This window comes from Citrus clementina, unplaced genomic scaffold, assembly GCF_000493195.1.
Source record: "Citrus clementina cultivar Clemenules unplaced genomic scaffold, Citrus_clementina_v1.0 scaffold_3, whole genome shotgun sequence".
Taxonomy (NCBI): domain Eukaryota; kingdom Viridiplantae; phylum Streptophyta; class Magnoliopsida; order Sapindales; family Rutaceae; genus Citrus; species Citrus x clementina.
In genome coordinates this window covers 30,844,517-30,870,753 of record NW_006262339.1, presented here as the reverse complement: position 1 = coordinate 30,870,753, position 26,237 = coordinate 30,844,517, and the positions used below count along the sequence as shown (strand labels likewise).

The 26,237-nt window shown below is 32.5% G+C and overlaps 2 protein-coding genes across 3 annotated transcripts; one reads left to right on the top strand and one right to left on the bottom strand.

The window, feature by feature from the left end:
• Window positions 1–2,602: 2,602 nt before the first annotated feature.
• LOC18048722 (NADH kinase) lies at window positions 2,603–5,260 on the bottom strand. Of its 2 annotated transcripts, none has more exons than XM_006442285.2 (5): window positions 5,168–5,260; window positions 3,946–4,200; window positions 3,773–3,853; window positions 3,269–3,420; window positions 2,603–3,172 (listed from the first exon to the last, which is right to left on the bottom strand). In XM_006442285.2, exons 1-5 carry the CDS (start codon window positions 5,258–5,260, stop codon window positions 2,806–2,808), a joined length of 948 nt encoding a protein of 315 aa, XP_006442348.1. In that variant the 3' UTR covers window positions 2,603–2,805. The 2 variants fall into 2 exon arrangements, with proteins under 2 accessions (XP_006442348.1, XP_006442349.1); XM_006442286.2 differs by having other exon boundaries at window positions 3,946–4,191.
• Window positions 5,261–7,463: 2,203 nt separating this feature from the next.
• LOC112100146 (zinc finger BED domain-containing protein RICESLEEPER 1-like) lies at window positions 7,464–11,169 on the top strand. The gene is made up of 4 exons (XM_024188587.1): window positions 7,464–7,722; window positions 8,660–10,654; window positions 10,747–10,812; window positions 10,938–11,169. Exons 2-3 carry the CDS (start codon window positions 8,686–8,688, stop codon window positions 10,800–10,802), a joined length of 2,025 nt encoding a protein of 674 aa, XP_024044355.1. The 5' UTR covers window positions 7,464–7,722; window positions 8,660–8,685; the 3' UTR covers window positions 10,803–10,812; window positions 10,938–11,169.
• Window positions 11,170–26,237: the final 15,068 nt, after the last annotated feature.

Below are 26,237 nucleotides of genomic sequence, written 5' to 3'. Positions count from 1 at the left end.
TAATAATTTTCAATAGTTTACATGTAAATGACATAAATTTGATAGTCTAATAATTTAATGCGTATTTTCTCATAAAAATATTATGTTAGTTTGATTAAAAATTAATAATCATACTAATAAAGTAGAATTAACTATTTAGAAACTATTTTGACACAATTCAAACAAAAAAAATTATTTAGAAACAATGAATTTTGTATAAAATTAAAAAATTATTGAAGTTAAATTAAATTTTTGGCATTTTTACCTTTTAAGGGTAAAATAATCAATTTAAATTTAGGTTAAAGCAATCTTCTTAGTCAAATATAATAAAAAAATTTAAGTCACAACAAAATAAATTAAGATATATTTAGTTGATCAATTCTTCTGAATTCTTCTTTATTTGAAATTTTTAAAAATAATGAGAACTTTTTGTAATTATTTTTTAAAAGTGGGGTGGATTTGCAGTTAAGATTTTTTGATGATTATTTTACCACTTATTTTTTTAATAAATCACTTTACTACTAAATTTTTTTATAATTATTTTTTCAATATTTTATTATTTTACCACTAAACAATTAAAATCAATAGAATTTTTACATAAATTATGATGAGAGTCTATTTTTCTATGTGACTATAATTTAACCCTTTAAATTAAAAATATAAAAATAATTATATACAAAGAAATAATTATTTTTATCAATGCTTATTTTATATATCTAAAATAATAGTATTGATAAAATTTTTAATATTATACCTTGTAAAATTATTAAAATACCAAATGTACCAAAATTCTTAAAATATCATATGACATTAACAATTTATTAATAAAATTAACGGTTTTGTGGTAAAATGATACACTGAAATATTAAGTGGGAAAAACTAATAGTTACAAAACTTTGGTAGTAGAGTGACAGTAGGTAGTAAAAAGACAATACCCTATTAAAAGAGAAAAATGTGTATTGTTTTGAGCTGACTTGGAAAGCTCCTTTTTGGCAAATGATTGTGACAATGATGGAGAGTGAATTACCTAGAGGCAGTTTTTTGGGAAGAGTGACGACTGATGCGAATATGAAATAAAAGAAAATGGCTGTTAGAGCCAATGCCTGTAGTGGCTGACAACGGTATTCGATGGTCAAGCTTGCTGGAGGTTGAAGGAATGATGGGTTTTAGAGACATTCTTGAATAAGAGGAAATTTGAATATTTTTTTGTGAATGAGAGAACTTGCCTCCTTCCTTTGTGCAACAAACCTGACTTGATAAAATGAGTGTCTCTAAGGGCATATATGTGTCTTTTTAGACACGTGACGAACCACAATTAGTTATTTCTCTCGTCACCTAAAAATTTAGGTGTAATTTAACCTCTCTTGTTAAGGCTCTTGGGCTTTCTAAGGTTGGACAACTGTCTTTTGAGGAATTGTCTTTACTAGCGGCGTATCCTCATCATTGATTGGCTCATTTCAAATGAGTCAATTAGGTTACGGGACATCTAATTTCAATGTGATGTGGTAGACGACTATATTTATGGTCTCCATTTCTCATATTTGATTCATGTGATCTGCAGTGAGATATTTTAGAGATAACTCAAGTGGATACCCAATTGTGATGATGTGTTATGGCCTCATTGGTGAAGCTATCACTTCCTCTGTAGTTCCTAGCCGACATATGGCAGTTCCAGTGTGTTGTGGAAGACATCCTCTACAGTTTTCAGGAGGCTAAGGTGACCGAAACTTATTTTTTGGGGTCTTTCCGTTATGTTTTTGTCCTTTCAGTTCATTCTTCGCTTTCTAGGGTCTTTTTGTTATTAAAGAGTCATATGAAATATCTTTACACGTGTCACATCTTAGGCATTTCTTATTCAAAATTTACCACCAACTTGTGTTTCACTGAAAAGTGAGGATATACAATCAATTAGTAACAAATAATAGAAAGGGCGGACCTAATGAAGTCTCGTAAGCTTCTTTTAGATTTTGAAATTGTTTTAAAAATGATCCGCTTTTAATTTATAAAGTTGTTACTTTCTGTTTTTTGTTAACCTTTTGAGTAAAAACATTATAGGATTTATGGGGTTTTAGGAAGTCTTGTGGAGCTGATAGGATGCTCTTGAGACGCCATGAGGATGTTACTAGAGGAACTCAAAGAGAAGCTTCGATGTGCTAAGTACAATTAAGGTACCAAAAATACGAACAAAGCAGATAGAGACATAAAAGTAATAGTCTGATTAGGACGCCTGTGCTATCAAAGAGGAGAAATTTTCTTCTCAAATATAAGTGTGGGCCAATTGCGCCAAACAAAGGCTAAGTAACACAAAATATTTATGTGGTTTTTGGTTTTTAATCTGCGTTCGCGGAAGCGTCTCATCAACTCATCAACTATGCAAAATAAAATACTATAACCGATACTTTACATAAATAAACGAGTGATAAAGGATATGAGAAGATTGTCTTTCGCTAAATCCTTTAGAAGGAGCAGCATCTAACTTATTCATGGAAGATGATAAGGAGGCTGGTGGTGTTTAAGTATTAAAACAGCGGCTTTTCTCATTTGTAGATGACTAGATGGGGATCCGAGTAGGGATTTTCACCATATTTTCCATTTCTACAACTTTTTCATACAATAGCTCATGCCCCCAACTTATACACCTTGGTGCCCAACAAAATAAAATCACAATTAATGGTTTAAATCGAAGAAAGTTGAAAATTTTGTGTAGAAGTCAAGATGTATTTACAAGATTTCCATTCCCTATTTAAAGATCAGCAGTTAACCGTGTTCACAAATTTCAATAACTCCTGCACTAATTTACCCATCAACAGTCTCTGCACATACGATCTAATATACCAAATTTGGAGGCAAGAAAACTTTCAAAGCCGGTGCCTTGGATGATATTTCTATGACATCCCCATTTTGGATAGAGACGAAAACATGCGAACCATCAATGTACACGAAACCCTCTTTACAAAACCACATAGCTTCCATGGACTGATCTGATTTAACTAATCCATGCATTAAGCTAGAAGTGGCTGCTGCTGGTGAAATGGGCTCTCTTACCATATACTGGAGATCGTGAGACAAAATGGGCATTATGAATCCACCCGCTGAGAGCATTGCAGCCGATGATCCAGCAGCGGTTGAGACCCTAAGACCACTTGATCGGCAGTTCACTAACGGTGAACATGGCATGCCATCACTTTTAATTCTGCCAACATTCTCAATGAGGTTAATAATATGTAAAATTCAACATTTAGTGTATAAGTGGGGCAGTGCAACTCATTTCTATGGAGAAATTCCTTACTTGAATGAGAACCGAGAAACCATGGCAGGACAAGGGTGTGCAATCAAAATGTCATTAAGAGCAAAAGTTGGCAGAGATTTTGAATTCACACGTATCAATATCCTCGATAAATTTGATGGGACTGTTTTACCCTCTAGGATGTTATCTAGGAGCTGAAAAAAAAAAATTGTCAGCCAGTTGAGCAAGTCTATCTCTCAGAACCCAAGTGTTTTCTGGCATTTAACTTAACATGACATAAGCTCTGCAACTCAAATCCAAACAAAGTAAAGGTCCCAAACAAGATATAAGAGAAAGATACCAGTCTAGGTTCGAAGAAAAGAAATGTAAATGCTTTCCAAGAAAAAAGGTTGATGCAAAATTTGAGCTTAGTTCTTCCTCCCACCTAAGGAGGCCTTTCACTATTGTAAAATTGGTTGTAAACGAGCAGATTATATCTAAACAATTTACAAAAACCATCAAGTACAACACAAATTTCCATTTACTATTTCAATTTTATGGTCTTACTTGTTCGAAGTTATTCACAGTAGCCGCACATAGATAGCCCTTGCTTCTGGACGCATCAAACTCATTACTAAACATATCCACCTACATGATTACATCCAAGAAAACTTGTTGAATTGATACATAAATTGGTACATTGAAAAAAAATATAAAGCCCAATTTGATAGAGACCTAACCTCCTCAACTTGGGTGGGGTCAGAATTCACTCCTAATACTGGAATTGAATCATCAATCAAGTGACCGGCTTGCAAAAGGGTGCCGTCTCCACCAACAGTGACAACTAGGTCCACGTTGCGGATTGGTCTTGATAAGTTGTTACGGAATACTGGTTCCCATTCAATGGGTTTCTTTGAAAGAATATCCTGACAAAAGTTTATGGCATCCTTGTGAACCTTACATCTATTCTCCAGATGCTGCAAAATCTGTGCCATCTCCAAGGAAAACGGAGTCAGAGAAACAAATCAACAGTTTTAATCATACAGTAGGATGAAGGGAGATGGATTTGTTCATTAGAACAGAACTGTATGCCTTGACCAATACAAGGCTATCACAAAAAGATTTCAATTGCAGTTTCAAAAATATTACCTTACAACAGAAAACATTTCATAGTTATTGCTAATAAAGTCATATACAATGAACAGTACATACATGAGGAAGTTCCAATAATTGATTGGGAAGCTGTCAGGATACAGATAATAATGGAAATGTAAAGGTGCTCTAAGCTAAGGGCATGTCAAAAAGGGTAATTTTCTGACTTCAGAAAGCTTATTTTATCTCAAGGCTGCATTTGGTGCTGCAGAGTTGCGGTGCCGCTGCAAAATGGAAGCTCTAACTATGAAATAAAAGGTAATAGTAGTTTTGAATTTTTAATAATAATTTTGACAAAAAATTAGGTAAGATGGTGCGGTAAAAATCATCTTTAACTTCCAAACTAAGTTGCAAGTAACATTTTAGAACCGTGCTGGACATCAAATAACCAAAGGGAGCCTTAGTATTAACTCTACCAAAATTGAAGATGGAACCAAATTGCGATTTCTTTGACGCCCTATTAAAGGAAAATCCCAAGTACTATTTTTTTTTTTCCAGTGAACCGGCAGAAAGATTAGTGCAAATCAAAATGTCTACGCATAAAATTTTGCTTTTAGTGAACGACATTTTCGAATTCATATGCTAAAAAAGTTCTCAAAATGTTTATTCTCATAGTCTCTCATTCATGCATCGTCCCCGGCAACCAAACTGTTGCGTAAAATGTAAAGCATTAACAGCAAACGCATTATCAACTTTGGCATTTTATCAAACAGCTCGAATGCTTTGACGAAAACGTAAGATCCAATGGCACGTCCTATGGCATACAAAGAACATGACGTAAGAAAGGTGTTTGAATAAATAAATAAATACCAGAGGATTGGTGATGTGAGAAATGCCGTTTGATTGGCGAACTGTGTAGACGTCGAATGGTTTTAGCAGCAACAGCAGTTTCCTCCCGGCCATGCTTTGGGAAGTCTCTCTCACTCACTCTGTGTGCATATTGGAGACAGTGGTGTTGCAGCCTTGGGCTTTAGAATATGGGCTTGGGCCGATTGATTTGGACTTGGGCCGGATATACAGAAACATTTTTTTTTTATTTTAATGTATTTGTCCTTCACATTTTTTCAAAATGATATCCTGATCAAACAATATTGCCTAATTATTTATTACAAAAAAAGTGGGGTGGATTTATTATTTTGTTAAAAAAATATAATTTTTATTATTTTATTATTTTAATTTTCAAACCCAACATGATAAATTATCTTTTCAATCCTCAAACATGAATAAATGTCGCATAGCTATTTTCGTTTTATTAAAGTAATTATCATGCTAATTTTTTTAAAATAAAAATACACACTTCTATATGTAGTGTTTTTTTTTAATCGTTTAGTTTGTTGGAGTTTTTTTTTTCTTAATGTCTTTTATAATTTTCGTTTATTTAAAATGCTGAGAACTATGTTGCACAAAGCCTTAAATCATATTTTCAGTCTTCCTTTAAATTCTAATTCAGATTGCCAATAAAGGGGCTGGAATGCGACACTATCTTTTAGCTTAGGGGGAAAAAAAGAAAAAAAAAATACTAAGGGAAATGAATAAATTTCACCTTTGAGTAATCTTAGCTATTCACTAATTCCTATCCTCTTGTGTATAGAGAATACTCTATTTATAATGTGATTTGAAAAACTTAAATCCTAGATAATAACTACTTCAGATAACATTTATCGGTTAATTTAAAACTTCGTCAGAAGTCAACACTTATTTCTTTTTTAAATTAAAATTATACTTCTAAATTCTACTTATTTCGACTAATTGTACATTTATTGGTATCTGATTTTCAACAAACGTGCTCTTCAGCAATCGTGCTTCTAGTTGTCTGACTTATTTATTTTATCTAAGCTTCTAATTGCTGTGTTATCCAATTGCTAAGCCCTTATTTTCACTTATTACTAAGGCCATCTCCAATGCATAACACCATTTTGGTGTAACACCAACACAAAAAATGTACATTTTTCACACCAAATTACTATTTCATCTCCAACCCATTTACACCAAAAAGAATATTCTTCTTTTTATTCCTTTAATTCTCAAGAATTAATTCAATTAACACAATAAATATTACTATTAATATAGATAATTAAGTAATAAGTAATTTTATATCGATTAACAAAAAAAATATAGAAAATTATTAAATTTACATTTAATTAACTAAATTAGTACATTATGAAAATTAAAAATTACATTAATATAGAAAAATACAATAACAATAATAAGGGCATTATGAAAATTAAACATTACATTAATATAGAAAAATACAATAACAATAAATAACAACAATAATATAGAAAAATACAATACAATAACAATAATACTCTAGTTATTCGAATTACTAAATTCATCCAATAAATTTACAATTAGTGCATTTTCGGAGTGTAGTATGTAATCTAGTAATTAATGTTATTGGCATTTTATTTTTATTATTAATTTTTGTGTTGACTATTTTTTATTTAAAATATTAGTATAATATTCAAAAATTAAAAAATAACAAAAATAACAATAATAACTTAAAATATTATATAAAATAGGACATATATGTAAATAAGATAAAGTAATAAGAATATTTAAGACTTTTTTTCCTTAGCACCAAATATGGTGTAATGAATAGTATTGCACCATATTTGGTGCAATACTATTCATTACACTTGGTGTTGATTTTGATGTTACATTGGAGAAACATTTTACACTAAAAATGATATAAAAAGTGATTTAGTGTTAGGTTTAGTGTTACATTGGAGATGCCCTAATGATCCTATTACAGAATTCATGGCACCAACAATTCTTGCATGACTCTTCACACTTCTTGTAACAAAAATAACCATCATCTTCTTGAGATTGGCTAATGGCTACCAAGCAAATTTGAAACCTAACCGAAGCTAATTTGATGAGGTTCCAATCACTACTGCTTCCCATATTTGTCAACCGAACCCACTTCTCCAAACCAAAACCTAACCCTTTCACAATCGGATCCAAACTTTGGTTAGCCCAAAATGGTCCAAATTTCCTTATTAACACCAATAATGCATTTTTTTCCCAGTTGGGATCAAAGTCAATTCATTTCCCATGCCATAAATAAATAAATAAAACAGTTTCTCATTTTAAAAAATAAATTTAATTAATTAATAGAAAAACTAAATTAAACCTGACATTGACCCACCGAACTAAAACCCGTTTCACCGACCAATCAGAGCCAATCTGGGTCTATTCTATTATCCATATTCGGCAGATCTACCCAAATTATCTTCTCAGAATCTTTTCGGATCCGATCTCTCTCTCTCTCTCTCTCGTTTATCCTCTTCACGACCCAACCCTAAACTTACCGGATCCTCGGATCGGTCTCTGTGCAATTAGCTCTTCCGCCACGATTCTGTGTAAGAACCACTTGATACTCACCAATTATTCTCAAGTTTACCCTTATTTTGTTCGGTTTTGGCTGAATTTTACTTTGAATCGTGCGTTTTATTAGCTTGTTTTTATATAAATTTTGTTCAATTTCAGGTTTATTCCTTGTGGTTGTGATTTTATATAAATGAACTATCATTTTAATCTATTTGTTGACGGTGGATTTTGAGATAAGAGCATGTGTTTGATTTTGATATATTGCTATTTCTGATACTCTGCGTAGAAATTGTGTGATTTTTTCTTTTTTGGTGAATTTTGAGATGATCCAAATGTTTTGATTTTGACTTATTTGTTTAAATGAATGTTTCAGAGTTCAGTTGAGCAGAAATTTTGCTTTTATAGCACTGAAGTTTTTGATTTTGTTGTAATTTCTCTGGGAAAGTTTTGAACTTTGATGCAGATTGACATTGGATTATCATTTCTGTTACAGTTTCTGATTTATTTAATTTATTTATTTTAATGGGATATCTATTGATATAACCTTATGATGATCAATAGCAGGTGTGCACACTAGAATTGGTCCGAGTGGGACCCACCATTTTTATTGATGCATTCCTGTAATTTCTTGATAGTAGAAAAACTGAAATCTGAAGTTATTGAAATTATCTGTTCATTTTGTAATATTCCTCTTGAGGGTTGCAGCGTAAATAATCCTTTGGTCACATTTGTGTAAAGCAACATTCAGTAAATAAATTCTGCAATGTGGACACCACATGTCGCAATCGTCCTTCAATTTTGGATTAGTTATAGTATTTAGTAATTTTTCAGTTGTTATTTTTTCTTGATGTTCTTCAAACTGAAATTTTTTCTGCATTTAAAAAAAAGAATTACATTGTGAAAGTTCTTTAAGCCCTTATTTTTGCCTAAGATTGACTGATTTGAATTTTGATCCGATCCCTTGTACAGAGTTTGGATTATCTTAAGTCTATGCAATGGAAGTGTCAAATGATATAGTTACCAAGAAATCAAAGCGGTTAACATCTGTTGTATGGAATCACTTTGAAAGGGTTAGAAAGGCTGATGGTTGCTATGCTGTTTGTGTTCATTGCAATAAGAAACTTAGTGGTTCAAGCAATAGTGGGACTACACATCTGAGGAATCACTTAATGCGGTGTCTGAAAAGATCTAATTTTGATGTGTCTCAACTAGTTTCTGCAAAAAGAAGGAAGAAAGATAGTAATGAAACCCTCACAAATATCAGCTATGATGAAGCCCCAAGAAAAGATGAGTATATTAAACCAATTATGAAGTATGAACCTGATCAGAGAAAAGATGAAGTTATTAGCCTTGCGAATAGTAGGTTTGATCAAGAGCGAAGCCAGCTTGATCTTGCTCGCATGATAATATTACATGGTTACCCATTGGCCATGGTGGAGCATGTTGGATTTAAAGTATTTGTCAAGAATCTTCAGCCAATGTTTGAGGTTGTGCCAAACGCCGTTATTGAGATTACGTGTATGGAGATTTATGGGAAGGAGAAGCGGAGAGTTTATGATTTGTTAAGTAAATTGCATGGAAGAATTAATCTAGCTGTGGAAATGTGGTCTTCCACAGAAAATGCTGAGTACTTATGTTTGATAGCTCACTATATTGACGAGGACTGGAGATTACAGAAGAAGATCTTGAATTTTGTCACACTTGACTCTTCTCACACAGAAGACATGCTTTCAGAAGTGATAATGAGGTGCCTGATAGAGTGGGATATTGACTGTAAGTTGTTTGCCTTGACATTTGATGATTGTTCCATTGATGATGATATCGTCCACAAAATTAAAGAACGTATATCTCAGAATAGGCCTCATTCAAGTAATGGCCAATTGTTTGATGTTTGCTCTGCTGCACATGTTCTGAAATCGATTGTTCAGGATGCCTTGGAAGCACTTCATGATGTGACTGAGAAGATTCGAGGAAGTATAAGATATGTTAAGAGTTCACAGTTAACACAAGGAAAGTTCAATGAGATTGCCCAGCAAGTTGATATCAATAGTCAGAAGGGTCTAGTTCTTGATTGTCCAACTAGATGGAACTCAACATATTTCATGCTAGAAACAGCCTTAGAGTACAGAAATGCATTTAGTGCCTTACAAGACCTTGACTCTGAGTACTCATCAGCTTTAACTGAAACAGAGTGGGATTGGGCAAGTTCCATTACTGGCTATTTGCAACTTTTTGTTGAAATCACCAACGTCTTCTCTGGCAACAAATGTCCAACTGCAAATGTATATTTTCCTGAGATTTGTGACGTACATATCCAATTAATTAACTGGTGTAAGAGCCCAGATGAATTTCTGAGCTCCTTGGCTTTAAAGATGAAAAGTAAGTTTGAAAAATATTGGAGCAAATGCAGCTTGGCTTTGGCAATGGCAGCCATCTTAGATCCCCGATTCAAGATGAAGTTGGTGGAGTATTACTACTTTCAGATTTATGGTAGTACTGCTCTTGAGCGAATCAAGGAAGTTTCTGATGGTATTAAGGAACTTTTCAATGCATATGCTATCTGCTCAACCATGGTGGATCAAGGTTCTGCTTTGCCAGGAAGTAGCTTACCAAGCGCTAGTAATGATAGTAGAGATAAATTAAAGGGCTTCGACAAATTCCTCCATGAGACTTCTCAGAGTCAAAATGCAGCTTCAGACTTGGACAAGTATTTAGAGGAACCGATCTTTCCTCGTAATTGTGAGTTCAACATATTAAATTGGTGGAAAGTACACACACCGAGGTACCCTATATTGTCCATGATGGCTCGTGATGTTCTGGGAACTCCCATGTCAACTGCTGTTCCAGAATCACCATTTAGGACTGGAGGTAGATTGCTTGATAGCTGTCAAAGTTCACTGAATCCTGATACTCGACAAGCCTTGATATGTGCACGAGACTGGTTGCGGATTGAATCTACTGATGGTATGAGTGAATTCTTTTGAATCTCCTTTAGTTGGATACAGGTTAATATATAATATATCATTAACTATATCCTCTCATAATTGTTTTATCAGAGCTTAATCCTTCCTCGAATCACTATTCTCTGCCCCTTTACATTGAAGCAAATTAAGCTGAGAATGGTGAGAATTTGTTAGTTTTTTTCATTTATTCTTCTCCTCGTCCCTCCATCTTCCCGTGGTATTCTACCTGAGATGCTTTTCTTTATGGGCCAATCTAATTATGTTTTGTTTTATGGACGTGCAAGGTTCATGGATCTGCCATCAGTTCATAAGATGGTGTCCAATGCTTTTCCAACACTTGGGCCTCACTCTCAGAATCTGCTGCAGATTTAATTTAGTTTGTTAGATGTACTGCATGTTTTAGTTCTGCATTGCCATGAATCAGTAGCGAGGCAAGAGTTGCTGACTGCTTAAAGCTCTTCTACAAGAAACTTAAAATGTACATCTGGTTATTAATGCTTATTTTTCGTACTTAAATTGAAGCTAGCTCTGATATTTTAGGTTCTTTGGCTGTCGTGACGAGCTTCTCTGGATTGTTAGTTTTTTAGTTGGATTCAAATGACTTCTATTATCAATGCTTGCTCCATAGGCTGCTGATAAGATAGATAGATGAGAAATTTTACAAGTTAATGGAGATGCTTTGAGATTAAATTTTCCTTTGCTACTCTTTCTATGTACCCAAACTTTTTGTTAAATAACAGTAATAAATGCTTTTGTTAAACCTATATTAGATGGATTCATCAAATTGTTGTGCGCTTGATAAATTAACGCTATTGTGACTTCCTCCACGGCACTCCAATCCTTGATTGAACAGCGGCAATCGAGCAAAGGCTGCAAAGCCACAAAATCGATCTAACGAAGGTAGTACTGTATTTTTTACCCCCTCATTCAAGATTATTGGAGTGAATATTTAATTAGAAAATGAGAAATTATCAGCTATATGTCTTTAAATGACACCCGTATTAAACGTGTGTAAACACTTTTCAAGTGTATAACTCGTATACCCTAAGTTGACAAAACACTTCTGCCGTCCACTAATCCGTTAACTTCCGTTTGCAAGCGTTGACAGCATAAGGGTAATTTAGTCTTTTAAGATTGAAGAAACTTTGATTAAAAAAAATGACATGTTATCCCATTTACCTAGTAAAAAATGACATGTCATATGATATGTATTAATAAAAATGACATGTCATCCCATTTATCGGATAATTGTTAATAATTACTAAAAAAAATTACTTTACAACTGAATCTATTCTTCCAAGATTTAACCTAAATTTTTGAAGATCTACTCCTCCAAGCTTCAACTGGAAATTTTTATGGTATAATATGTATAATTGTAAATAATATGTTGTTAATAATTTTTTATGGTATAATATTGATATTTTTATGGATAATTGTTAATAATATGTACCATTAATAATTCATTTTTAATCAAAAAAATGTATTGTTAATAACAAAATAAAAAAAATTGTGTATTGAAAATTTACGTTAATTTTTGGGGTAAATTTATCTTTTTACCTCATTTTGAGTTTCAAGGGCAAAATAGTCAATTTGCCACAATTATGTTAACTTTCTAATGGAAGTTAACGGATTGGTGGATGACAGAAGTGTTTTGTCAACTTAAGGTATATGAGTGATACACTTGAAAAGTATTCACACACGTTTGATACGGGTATCATTTAAAGGTATATGGCTGATAATTTCCCTTAGAAAATTACTGTACTCTTATTTGTTTCTTACTCCACGGCAGTCCAATGCTTGATTGAACAGAAGCGATGGATTCCTACAAAAGGCAGCAAAAGAAAGGACACCCAAAAACGATTTCGTTTTGTGTAAGGATAGTAGCACGGCGGGTATTGTGCGGGAATGTAAATATTTATCCCTTTGATAGTGGATGTTCGAGTGACTAACTCTTATCTATTATGGGCTTGAATGGGTGCAGGTCGGGAGATTTTCTATTAAAAAATATGGATATCTGTCCCTTTCCTTATCCCATTTATCACTACAATGTTATATTGAAAAAAAATGAATAAATTACAATAATACATCAGCCTAGAACAACAAATTGATGTGGAGAAATATCACTTGAAAAATAAAAGACCACAAACTAATACCTACAAGGAAATTTTCAATATTTATATGGAGAAATACCCAAGGATGTATTGATAATTGATTCCTAAGGATTAATGAATGATGTTAAGAATTTCAATTGATTTTTTTTCCCTTAAACGGTAAGAATATCAATTGTAAATATAGCTAAAGTATTGACTTTTGTATTCCTTAAGGTTTCAAAATATTCCACAATTGAAGACTTAAAGCCATTAACATTTAGTTGTTGCATTGTAGCCTTTTAGGGTTTTAATATTTATACCCTATGACTATATCCTCCCCGTCTAGTCAACAGATATGAATAAATATATCCACACTCAATCTTTTTTATAAAATAAAAAAAAATTAGACTTGGTATTTGACCCTAACATAATAGGTCCCCATACCCGCATGGACCTTTTACCATCCCTAATTTTAAGTGCATTTTTCTTGCCTTTTTGTGAGGATTTGGCTCGTTTGGCAATTTCCAACTCAAAATCTTCTTTGCATTTTTTGCAAGTTAATTCATATATTTCAGTCTACTTATTGCTTAGCCTACTCTTTGCAAGTTCCATCAATAGCAACTACAATGATGCTAATGTTTGCCCTTTGAAAGTCATATTGTCGTAAACTTCTATTTTCATTTGCTAAACCATGATATCTCTCAACTCCAAATTCACAACAAGACCATCTAAAACTTGCGAACTTGCTCAATGAGAAATGCAAATCAATTATTTTTTCACTTTGGATGGATCCCTTTATTTAATTGATTACATATATTTTTTGAGACCCCTTCTTTTTTATCTTTAAATATTTTGTTTATTGCTATTGTAAGGAAACTTCATTATACGATAGTTGTTTACTTTATAATAGATTGGTGGATTCAAGAGGGTTAATGCCTACCTTTGTTACTTTAAAACATTTAATTAGTCACTTGTGCAATATGGATAGGATTATAAATCTTCTTGTTGTTTTGGATGTTTGAGGAGGGGATTTCATCATAATGCTGTAACTTTTAGTATTAATTAAGGGTTTTTGTATGGAGAAAATGGTTTTTGAAGCCATTGAGCTATTTAACAAAATGTTTGCCTTTCGTCGTAGGCCTTCTTGGTTATTATCGGTTAAATGGTCAATGCGACTGATAAGTTTGGGAGTAATGTTCATTGGTTGGGTGCATATCAATTTTCTAAATTTGCTATTATTTGTTAGTCGAATGTTGTTGTATATGATAATATCATTGAATGTCTTTGTAAACATGGTTCTATACACAAGGCTTAAGACCTTGTTGTGGAAATGAAGAATAAAAAAATTAATCCAATGTGGTTGTCAATTACAATTGTTTAGTTCAAGGACTCTTTTGTCATGGTGAGAAGAATATATTAGAAGTTCGATAAAGTAATACTCGATAAACGGACAACTCGATCAAGGTTGCTATGTGTTTCTTTTTGCTACGAAACAAAAGATTATATATATAACTACATGAGATACGTACAATGATTGGTGGACTACATATCTATAAAAACAAGGATAAGAAATCCCATTGTAAACAAAACAACTACATAGATAAAAAATAGTCCAAAACCCAAGAACAACACAACTTATTAAAAATGTATTCCCTCTTAGGACATAGCTTCTTAATTAAGCAAAATAAAAAAGAAAGAGATACCTTTGAATTCAACAGTATAGAAGCCGAGAAGGAAGCTCAGAACTTCACTTTGTCCCACAGATGCAAAGGATCTTCTCTAACAGATTCTCTGGTTCCTTTCATTCCATATGAACTAAAAATTAATTAAAGATTACACATTCTCGAAGAACATTGCTTTTCCTTTCCTTTTCAAGTAAGAAAATATTTCCAATAAGAGGCATTGACAAGAGGCAAGAGTTGACCAACTCAAATTAAAGATTTTAAATAACTTAGACCACAAAAATTAAGTAACAGTGCAATGTAGAAACAAACGATTAATATTCTCTTATGTGTTTTGACATAACACACATCAATATGGAAATACTGCTATATTAGATTTTCCTTTTTAAACCATGTCATTTGTGTTGATTTTTCTATGAGTAACAGATTAAACATCTTCACCTTGATAAGGACTTTAGCTTTCTAAATTAGATGAGATGGAGAAAATGAGGGGGAGTTAAAGTTATCTATGAGATTAAGAAAATAAAATTTAGTTGAGAAACATCCTGATTTATCTAAAATCTAAACTCTCTCCATTAAGAGAAACCCTATGTATAGTCCCAAGCGTCTCAACATGTTATTGAGTCTCTCTATCATTCAAGTTTTTAGGGAACTTAAAATTCCAACTACTGTATAATACTGAATAACATGGCTAAACTTAGCTTGATATGTCTAATATTGCAAAGTAAACAACAAAGAAAAATGCTATTGTTTCATTGATAATGCTTAAGTTGAAATGTTGAATAAAAAAGTTGTATATGTATACAAATAAAGTAAACTCTCAAATAAGATTAGCTCACTAAATGCCAAAATTTTTATTCTATAATTTTCAATTTTGTTAAGGTCGGCCATTGCATTGTTGAGATTGACCATAAGCTTAACATTTAAGTTCTACAATTTTCAATTTTGTTGAGGTCGACCATTGCCTTGTTGAGGTCGGCCATAAGCTTAACATTTAAGTTCTACAATTTTCTATTTTGATGAGGTCAACCATTATCTTGTTGAGGTCGGTCGTAGCCTTGATATTTATCTTGTGGGTTAAGATAAATTTGTTCAATTATCAAAGTTCAAACTGGTTTGCAATCCATGGAATCCCGAGCAAACAAAAAGAGTAAGAGTACGGGTTGAACGGTGATTATCTGAATACAAAAGGAAATTAAAGTTCCAACAAAAGTCTACACAAGTTCATGGCCCATACATAGCAAACACTATGATAAGGGAAGTGAATTCACTTAGGAAGTTTCCTCTTGGCCTTCAACAACTCTATTGGTTAGGGAAGCCTCACCCTCGATCTTGACCTCATCGTCCTCAAGTACTTGGTTATAGTTCTCTTCTTGGTCGGTACCTAAAGATTTCTTCCTAGCTCTCTCTTTTCTCATATAAGCTATCAACATCTACTGAAAGTCCATGTCCGGATGTTTTTCTTGATAACTTAATGCACGTCTGAATGACGTTGGCTTTTAACAACTTCTTCTCCGATCGAATATGTTGATCCACCTCTAACTTGACTCTCTCCAACTCATGACTAAGTTTGGCGATCTTGGAGTCTTTGCTCGCATTAGATTGTTTCTCCGTTACCAAGTTGGGCATTTTCGTCATTGTGAGCATCTAGGTCCTGCTTAAGCTGACCTCGCTCACTTGCCGTCTTCTCATTATTAAGCTTGGCTTTGGACAACGCACGCTCGAGCTCTTCTACCTTTCCTTGACCCTTTAGTGACTTCATAAAGGTCTCGATATGCATTGCCATTAGCAAGGATTGTTGGAAAGTATAGCAAGGATTGTTGGAAAGTAAAGCAAGTCAGCCGCACGCATAATATCAAAGAGCAACTAAAAATTAGAGACTAATGCCTACCTCGGCTTGGTTTCGAGCGAGCAATTTAAGAGTGTGAGTAGCCGTCAAGTGAGAAAAATCATTGAATACATTTTGGTTTATAGATCGGGCAGCCAGATTGAGCATGGGTAACAAGCTCTCTACTCTTCCCTGTTTCGACTCCACGACGTCCTCACTTTCAAGTAAATCTCCTTTCAAACATATCGAAGAGGAAACATAAGGTAAAATGCACAAAGGATGCAAGTCACTTGCTCGACCATCTTTGTTTTGAGGTAACACATTACGAACCGAAGTTGCGGCTTGTTTATCTTTTTTCTCACCAGCTTTGTTTTTGTGCACTGCTCACCGCAATTTCTTACTTTGCGGTCTGCCCTCCTCATCTGATATCTCTTCAACTAAGGCCTTCACAATCTCTGCAAGGGTGCGCTTGGTAGAAGACATGTTTCGTATGACAACGATAGAAGAAGAGCTAAAGTTAATGAACCTTTACATTAAACAATAGGGATAACCAATTAGAAAATTTTACCTTTAGTTTTTTTTTCTCTTTGTTTTGTGGTAAGCTAGAAATAAGGTCGGTATTAAATAATCTCTCAGGTGTCAACAACAATTTCCAATCCTCCGCATTTAGCAATCCTTTTTCAATTCTAGTCCTCAATTTTTTACTGATGTCAAAATTCTTTTTCCACGTCACTGCAATAAGACAAGTGTTAGTTCGCAATCACATTCCAACTCAACTTGGATAAAAGTTCTATTACCTGGTCTACTGAATTGAGTAGGAACTTTAAACTAACCCTTTGTTAGCTCTACATCTTTACCCCAATTTCCACCGACCACAAGATACCTACTTTTCTAACCCTTACATGAGCCCGGAAAGTCAAGTACGACCCTTTTATTCTTTGACTTGGACATAAAATAATACTATTCCTTATGGCCTGTCCCGTGTTCACTACATAAATACAAGTGCGTGCATTCCTTAAAACAAGGCTCGATCTTGTTCTGTTCAGCCACACAACGTACATACCATTCAAAATTCTCTAACCATTTGGGTCAAGCAGACCAGGATTCAAACCCAACCTCACTGACATCCGAGTAAAATAAGGTTGAATTGACAACCTGAAACCAAGTTTAAACATTTGTATGTACCACAGTTTCTCCATCACTCAATTTACTGGCCATCTCATCTCCCCTCAATAGCCTAAGTGTAATGTCATATGGAATTTGATATTTTTCTCTCAATTCTTCTATATCTTTTTCTGTTGTTTCAAATATCCACATGTTCACACCATACTCTTCATGTTCATCTCCATAATCAGAAAGTTGTGTATTGGATTCACCACTAGCCTGCCCATGTATATTGTAGCTGCACTTGTGCTGTCATGTAGTAGCAATGGTATGTTGTCCATTTTTATTGTAGTTCACATATCAAAGATTTAATCTGAGTTATTTCTATGCAGTATAGAGCCATTACTCTATATTTTGCTTTGGTACTTGATCTTGGCACAACTCCTTACTTTTTAAAATCAAATTATCACTCATGAACACATAATATGCACTTGCTGGTACTCCATCTTGATCACGTCCCTAGTTAGCTTCTAAGCTATAATTTTTATGCCATTTGAATTGTGAAATGTATGGTTCAAGATATTTTTCTCTTTCAAATACCTCAATACTCTCTTGCATGCATTTTACAAAGAATGCCAACTCAGGCCTTGTGAGAACTATATATTATAGGTTTACAATTAAGCTTCTGCAAAGTGTTGGATCTTCAAACAATGTCCCCAAATCTTTCAATAGCTTCTTAATTATACTCATTAATGTTTTAATTCTTTTGTAGTCGTTTATATTAATCTTCTTAAACAAGTCATTTTTGTACTTTGATTAACTAAGTATAAAAAATTCCCAGTCCTTTTTACTTCAATCTTAAGAAATAAGTTTAAGTTTCCCAAGTCTTTTAATGTAAATGTTTTACTTAATTTATCAATAACATCTTTGTTAGCCCTATATGGCTATAAATATTGATTTTGATGATAACAAACCACACGTGTTGATTAAACAAAGATTTATGAACTGTGCTTTTATAATAAGAAAATGATGTTATGGAATTAAAGTGTTTTGGACTAAAAATGAAAGTATTTTAAATTTGATATTGTTTTAAAATTTCAGATTTGGACATATTTGAAACTATTTAAATATTTTGGGTCATTCTATAATTTCACATAGTTTTGGTAAAATCATAATTTTAAAAAGTTTTGGGATTGACAATGTATTATTTAAAAATTATGAAATTGGACCTATTTGAAAGCTTTCATAATGTTTTGGGCCATAATATAGTTTTATAAAGTATTGGGGTCAAACTATAATTTAGAAAATATTTCACTGTAGCAGTTACTGTAGCAAGCGGCTAACCAGATATTGTAAGCGGCAATCCAGATTTTAGACAGTAAGCTTTTGAAGTATAAGCGACTATCCGGATATCGTAAGTGGCATGCCGGATGTTCTGAAATTCAAATTTTTATTGTAACAGTAACATAAAAGTGGCTAATCGGATTCCGAAAGCGACAATGCAGTTATCATCAGAAAACACATAACGACTAGTTTTTGGGCTCAAACTATATAAACTCAAATCCAATTCATTTTCAAGCTCTCTAGCAAGCATAAACAAAAAACACACGAGATATCTTGAGCTCTCAATTCGCAAATCATAAAACATTGAATTATCTCTTGTTCTTCATTTTGAATATCTACTCTTTGAGTGAGTTTTGTTGTAACTTTCATTTCTTCATCTTAATTGTAAGTGTTTGAGTGTGTGAGACACTTGAGTGAAGAGATTGAGAGATAATCTCTTTGTTGTAAAGGTTCGTTGACACCTTGAAGTCAATTGTAAACGTTTGAAGCCTTGAAAAGGCTCGTATAGTGAAATCCTCAAGCTTGGATCGCTTGGAAGCGTGGACGTAGGTGGGGATTGCCGAACCACGTAAAAATTCGTGTTTTTTTTTCTCTTCTCCCTTACTCATTTGTTATTGTGCTTTTATTGAACTTATTGCTTTGAATTTATTAAGGCGTTAGATTGGATTGTTGTGTGGCTTTGTTAGGATATTTTTTAAAATACCAATTCACCCCCCCTCTTGGGTTGCACACTTATATTTCATTTGGTATCAGAGCGAGGTGCTCTTGTTTAGACTTAACCGTCTAGAGCTAAAGATCAATGACAACTCAAAATGATTCCACATTTAGGGAAGGACAGTCCACCACTAGACCACCATATTTTACTGGAAACGATTACCCTTATTGGAAAACTAGGATGAGAATTTACCCTGCAAGTTTTAGATTACGAAATTTGGGAAATCGTTAATGATGGTCTTTTCATGCCTTTGACTAAAAATGAAGTCGGGGAAGATATTCCAAAACCTTCTCGGGAATGGAATGAATTCGAAAAGAGAAAATCTTCTTTAAATTCCAAGGCTATTAATGCCTTGTTTTGTGCACTAGATAAGAAAAAGTTTCATAGAGTGTCTAGTTGCGAAAGTGCTAATGAAATTTGGCATAAACTTGAAGTTGTTTATGAAGGCACGAATCAAATGAAAGAATATAAAATAAGTAGGTACACTCGACAATATGAATTGTTTCAAATGGAACAAAATGAGAGTGTGTACTCTATGTATACTAGATTTACGGATATAGTGAAAACTCTAGGAGCCCTAGGAAAGACATTTTCAAATAGCGAGAAAGTTAAGAAAATCATTAGATCGCTACCTAAGGAATGGAGACCAAAAAAGACTGCCATTGGGGAAGCCAAAGATTTAAATGTATTACCTATTGATGATTTAATTAGTTCTCTCATTTCATATGAAGAAGATTTGGCAGCAGAAAAATGGTATGAGGAAATAAGAAAAGCATTACTCTTAAGGCTTCAAAACATGAGAGTGATGAGGAAAGCGAGATGGATGATGAGAAGTTGGCAATATTGGCTAGAAAATTCAGAAAATTTTACAAGAAGAATAATGAGCAGAGAAAGTTCAGACGCTACAAGAATAAAAAGGAGAAGAAAGAGCCAATCACTTGTTATGAATGCAAGAAGCCCGGACACATACGACCAGAATGTCCTCTTCTCAACAAACTCAAGAAGAAGCTATGGTGGTCACGTGGGATGATAGCGATGAGGAAATAAGTGATGATGAAGAGCAACAAGAAATGACAAATTTAGCTCTCATGGCCTTTGGGGAAGAATCATGTGATGAACTTGATGAGGTAAGTGTTCTTCCTACATATGATGAATTACATGATGCCCTTAAGGATTTGCTTGAAGATTGGTAAAAAGAATATATGTCTTAAAAAGAAAATGATAGAGCTTACAAATGAAAATGAATCATTTAGTGCAAAGATTACATGCCTAGAATTAGATAATAAAACATTGCTTGATGGAGTTACATTATTTGAGAATTCTAGCACTTGACATGAGCATTTAGAGTCACACGTAAATGATTTGAATAATGAAAATGAAATGCTTAGAAAGAAGAGCAATGAACTAAATGAGATTGTGCTAAAATTCACAAATGGGCAAAAGATGTTGGATAACTTGCTAAACTCACAAAAATGTGTATTTGACAAAGAAGGCATTGGTTATAAGCCAAATTTGAAACAAAATATTAGAAGAGTTGTTTTGTGAAGAATACATCTATTGACAATTAAATTGTATGTCATTACTGTAATCAAGATGGTCATATGAAAAATAGATGTCCAGTGAAGAGAAATGGATATGATGTTATGAAATGTGTTTGAGTTTCGAAAGGAACCATTGCTAACTCTCAAGGACCCAAAAAGATTTGGGTACCTAAAACTTGAGATTTTCTCTACAGGGCTTGAAGAAGAAGAAGGAAAATAAGTGGTACTTGGACAGTGGTTGTTCAAGACACATGACAGGGAATTATTATTGATTTTCAAATTTTACTAAGATCGAAAATGATGGAGATGTATCGTTTGGAGATAATTCAAAAAGAAAAATTATTGGCATTGGAAATGTCGGCAATGTATCCTCTACTCTCATTGAAAATGTGTGTTTGGTTGAAAACTTAAAACACAACTTGCTTAGTGTTAGTCAATTATGTGATAAAGGATATAGAATTATCTTTGATGAATCAAAATGTGTTATTGAGAATGTATGTGATGGGAAAGTTTTGTTTGTAGGAAATATATATGTTAATGTCTATACCATTAATATAGATTGGGCACCGACAAATGATAAATGTTTCTCCGCATTGCATGATGATGGTTGGTTGTGGCATAGAAGATTGGGTTATGCAAGCAAGGATTTGATTTCGAAAATCGTGAAAAATGATTTGGTTAAAGGTCTTCCAAAAATCAGTTTTCAAAAAGATAGAATTTGTGAAGCTTGCCAATTTAGAAAACAAATCAAAACTTCCTTCAAAAGCAAGAATAATGTCTCTACTTCAAAATCACTTTAATTACTTCATATAGATTTGTTTGGACCTTCTAGATATGCTAGTTTAAGTGGCAAATTTTATGCATTTGTAATTGTAGATGATTATTCTAGATACACATGAGTATTGTTCTCAGCTAATAAGGATGATGCCATTGATGCATTTCGAATTTTCTGTAAAAAAGTTCAAAATGAAAAAGGTGATTCTATTAGTTGTATTAGAAGTGATCATGGTAGAGAATTTGAAAATCATGCATTTGAAAATTTTTGTAATGACTTTGGCATTAAGCATCAATTTTCATCACCTAGGACTCTACAATAAAATGGAGTTGTAGAGAGGAAGAATAGGTCTATTCAAGAAATGGCTAGGACCATGTTAAATGAAAATTCTTTGCCTAAGTACTTTTGTAGAGATAAGCTCACTAGAAGCCAAAATATTCATTTTAAAATTCATCAGCCTCTGCTATTACAAATCCAATCATTGATTGTCACGCAAGATTTTCTCCAATGCACATGCTGAGGCTACTTTGCATAGTTGTTTTGCCATTTCATTTGTTGACTCATTTGCTTTATAGATGCTGCATTTTACTTGGCAAGTTAATTGTATTACTAAGTGTGCTTCTTGGTCAGCATGTGTTGACTCTTCATAGCTATTATTATTAACAAAATATGCTAGTTATAAACATTCATGACCTCAAGAAAGCCTATGTAATCGAGGGAAAAGATGACAGAGAACAACCTCTCTTGTCTAGTAATCCTCCTAAAATCTAACTTTCTATCCATTACCAACCATCAACTTAATATTGGATAAAAATATGTTCTTCCTTTTGAAATAAACGCTCGAGGACATCTACTACTCCCTTAATTACATTTGCTACATCCCAACTATTTTAATGCAATTCGTACTTGCTTTTTATAACGCAATGCTAAGCTAACACTATACTATTCCACAAAATAAATTTAAAACGTCAAATCAAAACTTGCTCTCTCTAACTCATCATAAACTTTTAATGCCTAAAAAAGATGACTAGCTTTGTATAAGTCATCAAACAGAATGTTGCATTTTAATATATTTTCTTATAGCATTTTGTTGGCTGAGATTTGCATGTTATACAAAATAAATGATGCAACTATAGAAGAGACAATTTGTTTTAATGACTAATTTTGAGTTAATGACCAAGAATGATTGTGCTCCAAATGCAAAGACGTTTAATACTCTACAGAAGTAATCATACTCACTCAACATGTTTTTTACATTAATACTTTAGGCGATATATATATAACTTATTGGGCCACTTGAATTTATCTATATATATAATATTTTAATTGTTCAATTAAAGTATTTAGAAAGATATATGAATCTCAAGTGTGAAAGAATAACTAAAATTATTTGAATAATCTTTACTCTATAACATTATTTATAATAAGTTATATTAAGAAAAATTAATTAAAAGATTAATGTCACTTGGGTAATACATGTTTCAACGTTTATCACATAGGTGACAAATTATTAACTTATATCGTCAACTCTATTGGTATCGGTTGCCTTCATTTGGTATGACATTTTTGCCCTTGTGACTTTATTTTAACATTATAATGATAAAAACGTCCATGGATTCCCATTATTTGTGCCACATACAAAAAAGACAATTGTATCAAAAAATTAAATAATATTTAGAAATTACACTTCATTATCTAAATATTTACAAGTTGACTAGCTATGAAAAGACCATTGTGTTAAAAAATATGGTTGTTGAAAATTTGACCATTTTAGAAAAATTTTAAATGCTTTATCACTGTAAAAATTCCAGAACCAAACTTCAAATACTCATAAACAAGGCATCATTCCCATAACCATTTCAAACACAAACACACATCTACATATTGCAGCATTGAAGAATGCAATCACTCTTAAGCTATTTAAGTAACTTTGATGTCACCTCAAATGATGGTGAAGTTAATGGAGGGATCTTACAATTTCCGAACAAAATATGCTTATGTGGCTTAAGGGCACTAATTGAATCATCAGAAGCATCAACCAGTCCAAAAATGCTATAATACAACTAAGGCAAGTTGTCTAAACAATGTGACTATTGGCTGTGTTTACTTGCTGGAGTGGGAGTGAGGAGTGTGGATTCCTCCCACTCCAGCATTTACTTCCTTAAAATGGGAAGGGAGTGGGAATCCCACTCCGTGAGCCCCACTCATTTTTGGAGTGGGGAGTGGAAGTGGGACTCCCATTGGATTCCCACTCCCACCTCCCCCTTTTTTACCCTTTTATTTTTTTAATTTAATTTAATTTAATATTTTATAATTAATAAAATAAAATAAATAATATTATATTTATTTGAATAATATTATTATATTTATTTGAATAATAATATTATATTTAACTAAATAATAATTTGCATTGATTCTAAGTTAAAATTATTTTAAAATAATAATATTATATTAATAGAGAATTAATAAATATAATATTATTATATTTATTTTAAAAATAATAGTACTATATTTATTTAATATTAATAATAATAAATAGTTTATTCTAAGAAAATATTAATTTTGTACTAAATAATATTATATTATTATTTTATATAATAATAAATTTAATATAATTATATTAAATAAAATAAAATAATGTTTCATTTTATATTAAAATTAATAATTTATTGTTCATAATTAAGAATATTAATAATTATAATAAATTTACAAATATAATAAAATACATATTATTCATTAAATATATTTTTTATTAGTTTTGTAATTAAAAACTATAATTCTTTAAATAAGGATAAAATTGTAATTTGAAATTATTTACTTCCAATCCAAGACAAAGTAAACACATAAATTGGATTCTGATCTCCATTCCATACTTCCATTCCAGTGTAAGTAAATAACCTACTCCCACTCCCACTCCACACTCCCAATCCTAGGATTCCCACTCCTCAGGATTCCCAATCCAATCCAAAAAGTAAACGCTACCCTAATGTAGAGAGTAGGTTAATCAGATAGGTTATATGGCTGAAATCCTATGTAAATAACAGACCAGTGATCAAATTTTAGAAAGAATTAGAAGGATACAAACTAGTTTGCAAAGTCCAACATGAATCAGCAAATTGGTGATGAAATTTTAGAAAGATTGAGCAAAATGGAAACAAATATGCAAGGTTTCTGCACATGTGTGAAGTTCTTGACTTTTTTTCTAGTTGTGTGCATGTATATCATTCTCTTTAGGGATTAAGACTATAATGCAACTATGTACTTATGAAATGCAAAATAAAAAAATGAAATAAAAGTAGTTTCAAAGTGCAAGTGCAATACATTTATTTGATTAATAAAAATAGCTAAATAATAAGTATCCATAAATGGTTTATCACGTGGTGGCAGTAACAAAATATTCGATTCCCCTATTAATCAAAATAAAAAAAAAGAAGTGTTGGCCTATTTGTCATGTATCTATCTAATTCTAAATCCAATCACTTTCAAAATGCCACACGTAACAAATAAGTAAGCAAGTATTGAACTATTGATATTGTTTGTCAGTAATAAGTTAACATGTTTGAGACTGAACAAAATAATAAAAAACCGGCTTTAATGATGTGTCGACCTCTATTGTTCCTATTTATATATAGCATTGTTGAAGAAGTTTAACATATAATGACTTCCATTATATATTATCTACTTTCTTGACAATGGTAGCAATACACCCAAGTCAATCATTGCATGTGAAATTTAAAATGTAAAGTTATGGAACTCCCAAATGTCATTTTACTAAGCTTAAATATTTAAGTGCAATAACATAAATAATTTACCTCACTTGTGGAAAAGTAGAAGCTTTCCCTTTTTTCCCCTCACTGATAGTCTTGTCTACTAAGTAATTGTGGTTATTGTCTCATTCTAGTCAAAGCTCTCTTTCTTTGCACCCTACTCTAACTTCATCTTGACATTGACTTTATTGTATCAATTAGTGTTTGGCCACTTTGCTGATGCATTGTTCCAATGTCTTGTATAGCGGTTTTAAACCATTTCTATTAATTATAAGTTGGGTTACTTCTAGTGGAATGATCTATAAATTACATTTTTAATGCTCATTCACATGACATATAAATTGAAGATTATTGCAAATAAGTTATAAAAACAACATGAAACAATTCTATTATGTTCTGAGTTTGTATTTCTTCTTCTGCTTCCAGTTTCTTAATGTTCAACTACAAACACAATTGTCATTAAAATCAAAGTTAGATAGTCAAATCACTCCAATATAAACAAGTTTGAGACATTATGTATAAAATTATTATCTTATAATGCCTTGTTTTCTTGTTCTTATTTGTTGGATTTTTTGGACATGCCCTCTTGTTATGTCCAAACTTTGTATAACGCTTGCATTGCATTTTTGTATCTTTTTTTTCACGGTGGTAGCTCATCAACCTCTCTTTTTCTATTCAATTTTGGCCTTCCAGGTGGTCTCTTGGCTAATAGAAGCAATCATCTCAATCATCTACAGC